At 57.5% G+C, this 4,709-nt stretch overlaps 1 protein-coding gene across 1 annotated transcript; it reads right to left on the reverse strand.

Annotated features, from left to right (window-relative positions):
• Positions 1–792: 792 nt before the first annotated feature.
• On the reverse strand, positions 793–4,490 carry APLNR (apelin receptor). The gene has a single exon (XM_006172928.3). The coding sequence runs from the start codon at positions 4,199–4,201 to the stop codon at positions 3,050–3,052; it is 1,152 nt and encodes a 383-aa protein (XP_006172990.1). The 5' UTR covers positions 4,202–4,490; the 3' UTR covers positions 793–3,049.
• Positions 4,491–4,709: the final 219 nt, after the last annotated feature.

The following is a 4,709-nucleotide window of genomic DNA, read 5'->3' on the forward strand; positions in this document are numbered from 1 at the left end:
CCTCCAAATCAGGGACCACCCAGAGCCTGGTTTCCTCCGGCTCTGACGCTCTAGTCTTGTGCCCACTTTAATGCGGGTCGAATCTGTGTGGATGGACACAGCCACAAACCTGGCCTCCCCCAGAAGTCATCTGATGGGGTTTTAGTGATTATGGACATCTGGGGTGATTCCAGGAAATTCTGACTCCACAGGTCTGGGGTGACACCTGGTGATGGATATTTTCAAAACCATACAGATTGACTCTGAGTGGAAGCTAGGCATTTGAACTTCTGGTCTAAACTGAATGGATGTTCACTTGATGTTGAAGGAAGGAAGGAAGGAAGGAAGGAAGGAAGGAAGGAAGGAAGGAAGGAAGGAAGGAAGGAAGGAAGGGAGGAATGAGTCAGTGCAGATGGTAGATGAATAAAGGGATGAATGAATGAATGATAGCTCTACCTCCATGGGAAGAAATGTTGGTGTTCCCCCCAGATCTGTGCCCACTGGTTCCACAGCCCTTCAGAGCACAAAAGCTTAGCTGTTCCCTGTCCCTTTATTTCCTTTGTCTTCCCTCATCTCACCTCCCCATCCTTCCCCTTCTCTGGTGTGTATTTTCCCCATCTTCTCGTTGGCTCCCTCGATTCCATTCCAGTTTCCCACTTGCCTCCTTTTACTTCCCCCTTCTCCCCACTGCTCCCCCTCAGCCCCCTCGCCCCACCTCCCATTGTAACATTTGCAAACTGGGGTTCCTTTCCTCATCTCAAGACGCTGGTGTGAGAAGAGGCTTCAGACACAATCGTTACACACACACACACACACACACACACACACAAGATTTATTTGATGAACCACAGGGACTAACAGGGTCAGAAAATAGCACAAATATTCCAAAGAAGGGGGTGAGGGGGGCAGCAGGCGGCGTCCTCCACCATCTGTCCAGGACTATCGATGGGGCCTCAGAGGGGCACCCTCTTCCCTTCTGGAAGCCTCCTCCAGCTTTGACTGGATGCTTTGGGGACAGCGCTGGGCAGATAAAGTGAGTCTGTGGAAGTCTGGGAGGAGCTGGGAAAGGTAAGCGGAGAGAAGGCCGGGGCCTTCTCTCGCTCCCCTGCTCCCCGAGCTGGCCCCATTCCAGCCATGGTCAAGCATCCACTGACATCACGCTGGGCTCTTCCTGCCTCCACAGATCGTGTCTTGTCCTTCACGTCCAGAGCCCTCCAAGAACAAAACCCGGAATATACACACCCCGCCCTCCGTGCACAAAGGCCCAGCCATCAATTCCATCCTCAAGGCCTTTCTGGCGGGCAGAGTGGCCGTCATGCTGTCAGCCCTGCTGTGGCTGCTTCAGTCACCGTTCCCAGCCCCCCAACCTAGCAGGAGAAGCCAAGGGATCCAATCCTGATGAGAGATGAGAATAAAACCCACCCAGTGCTTTTTACCCCATGGCAAGCAGGTGCGCCCCACCCCCTGCCTTAAGAAGACAACCAGTGACCCTGGAAAAAGGAAGGGTGATGAGGGAAACGCTCATAAATTCAAAGCAAGTTTGGCAGGCGTGGGAAAGGGATTGAGGAAATAGGGACGGCAGAGGGACTTCCTGAGTCCCTGGTGGAATGCCTCAGGCTTTGGGTGCCAGCTGCTCTGGGGAGATATTTCCCTGTAGGGAACCCCGGGTGCAAACACAGACTTCTCTCTTCAAGCACGGACCAGCCGTCAGAGCCCACAAATCCACTGGGGGTCGGGGGTGGGCTCATTTTGATTCTGTATTGTCTCAGACTGTCCCTTCTTCCCTTGAGGACGTTGGGTGAAGAGCAGAGATACGGTGGAGAGCAGGCAGTGTTCATCCAAGTGACAAGTGACACAGGCACCCTGCTCTTACGTTACCCTCATCCATGCTGACAGATATGTACACACACACAAAGTAAGCGTCCCCACCCCCACCAAAGTACCAGCTGGCACCAGTGCCAGAGAAAAACATCCTGGAGACGCTGGGATGGGGCAGAGAGACAGGGAAGGACCTGCAGCTCAGGGCTCTGGAGGAGGCTGGAGGGGTGAGGATTTGGGGAGGGAACTCGAGCAGCATTTAGACTAAATGCTGATGCTCCTCTTTGTCCATTTCCCTCCCCAACTCCCCATTCATATCATGAAACCAAGGAGCCTGCTGCCCCATCAACCCCATTGCCCCCCAGTCCCCACCATGAAAACAGACAATGGATGAAAGGGTCCAAGGAAATCTGTAGAAAGTGTATCTCGTGGTCATTGTGCAGGGGCTGCAGGAAGGGAGGTCCTCTCCTGGGGTTCGCTCTTCCCCCAGTGCCTGAAGTTGCAGCAAACTTATCCGATCTGGAGGGAAGTTCTGATGCGCCCAGCTGCAGAGACTGGAGCAGTAACTCCTTCTGAGACTCAGCCCACCTCCTGCCCCGGCCCGTTCCCAGCTCCCTCCCGGGACTCCCAGGGAAAGGGGTAAAGAGATTTGAAGGCAACGAGTTTTGCTTGCGAGCTTCAGGATTCTTAACCCCTAGGAGCCCTTCTGAACAAGGTGGTTAAAGGGGTTACAGAGGGATTGAGGGAGGGGGCGAGCTGTGGGAGAGAGGGTGGGAGACAGAAAGTGAAGATTCAGAGTAAAAATTGCAGAGAGAGAGGGAAACGGAGGGAGGAAGAGGGGCGGGAAAACTAAAAGAAACGGGGAGAAAAAGAGCTGGAGATCCCAAATGGGATGGGGGAAACGAACTTCTATTGAGCCAGGATGCACACATCACTTTAGTTTCTCCGTCTTCTATAAATGGAGAAACTGAGGCTCGGGGCGGTTAAGAGACTTGTGCAAAGGACAGTCTCCCAGAAACTGAGTGGCCGGCCGAGCATGGGACCTCAGGGCTCATTCTCTTTCCACTAAGCCACAAACCTCTGCACAATAACAGAGGGAAAAGGAGGACAAGACACAGGTGGGGGCTGGAGGCAGGGAGCGGGGAAGGGAGTCAAGTGCAAGAGAGAAGGTGTCCTTGCCGACCTGACCTTCAGAGACCTGGGGCAAAGGCTGGGGCGGGGCGGAGGGCACCAGGCTCCTGGGGCCCCGGCCCTAGTCGACCACGAGGGTCTCTTGGCTGTAGGGGATGGATTTCTCCTGAGTCTGCTCCCCGCCCTTCCCCGTGCTGGGACCGGGCCCCTGGCTGTGCCCGGACGAGTAGCTGGCCGACTTCTCCCCGCTGCTGCCGGGGGAGGCGCCCCCGCACCGGCTCTGGCGCCAGCAGAGCACCGAGGCGCAGGCCTGGCGGAAGCGGGGGTCGAAGAAGGCGTAGAGGAAGGGGTTGAGGCAGCTGTTGAGGTAGCTGATGCAGGTGCAGTAGGGGAAGACGTTCATGAGGAAGATGTCGAGGTCGCAGGGCCAGTGCAGCAGGCTGCCCAGCATGTAGAGCGTCTTCACCAGGTGGTAGGGCATCCAGCACAGCGCGAACGTCACCACCAGCACCACGATGATGCCCAGCAGCCGGCGCCGCTTGCGCAGGCCCTCGATGCGCTCCTTGCGGAAGTGGCCGGCGATGGTCTGGGCGATGAAGAAATAGCAGGTCAGCATGATGATGAAGGGCACCACGAAGCCCACGGCGGTGGACGAGACCCCCAGGCCCACCTCCCAGGCCCACTCGGAGCTCGAGGTGGCCACCACAGAGTAGTCCATGTAGCACTGCACCTTGGTGCTGTTCTCCGCCTGGGGCACGGCGCCGGTGGAGCGGAACACCATGACCGGCATGGCCAGGAGCGTGGCCAGCACCCACAGGACCGCTGTGGCCACGGCACCGCTGACCCGCAGCCGCAGCCGCGCGTTGGCCACCGGCCGCACGATGGCCAGGTAGCGGTCAAAGCTGAGGCCGGTGAGGCAGAAGACGCTGGCGTACATGTTGACAAAGATGAGATAGCTGCTAAGCTTGCAGGCGAAGGTGCCGAAGGGCCAGTCGTACTCCCGGTACGTGTAGGTGGCCCACAGCGGCAGGGTCACCACGAACGTCAGGTCGGCCACCGCCAGGCTGGCGATGAAGATGTCAGCCGAGCGCCTCTTCTCACGGCTGCTCCGAAACACGGTCCAGAGCACCAGGCCGTTGCCCGTGGTGCCCAGCAGGAAGACCAGCATGTAGATGGCAGGGATGAGGTCCCCCGAGGACTTCCAGTCCATGTAGTCACACTCAGACTGGTTGTCTACCCCGTAGTAGTTGTCAAAATCGCCACCTTCCTCCATGCTGGGGTGCGGAGAGAGGATGGGCAGGGGGTCCCGGGGGTACCAGCTCCGTGGCTGTCACCAACTCAGCAAGTGCCCTGAGCTTCTGGCTGGAGCCCCCGAGGGCAGGCGACAAGGGCTGAAGATGTCCAGGGCCCTTCCCAGCAGCAGGAGGAGCTGCCTCTGGATCCTCAGGACCCTGGAGGATGCCCGCACTCCGCAGACTTCCTCCACTGTCTCCTGCCCTGCCCCAGCCTCAGCTAAGACACTTCCTTGCCCCCTCCTGAGCCTCTGTCTCCTCCCTTGCCTGTCACTCCCTCCTCCCACCTCCAGACCAACCCCTTACTTGTGAGTCTTAAGATCTTTAAGTTACAGCCCACTTTTTTTTCCTTCTTGTCACTGGGCAAGTGGACCAAATTGACCCCTGCCGTGCTGGGCAGAATGTTATCTATGGTTTGCAGCCTGCTCTCCTCCTGGCCCAGCCTCCTTCCCTCTGATTTCCTCTTCTCTTTGGAAAACCTCTCCTCAG

Source organism: Camelus ferus, chromosome 10 (assembly GCF_009834535.1).
Source record: "Camelus ferus isolate YT-003-E chromosome 10, BCGSAC_Cfer_1.0, whole genome shotgun sequence".
NCBI lineage: Eukaryota > Metazoa > Chordata > Mammalia > Artiodactyla > Camelidae > Camelus > Camelus ferus.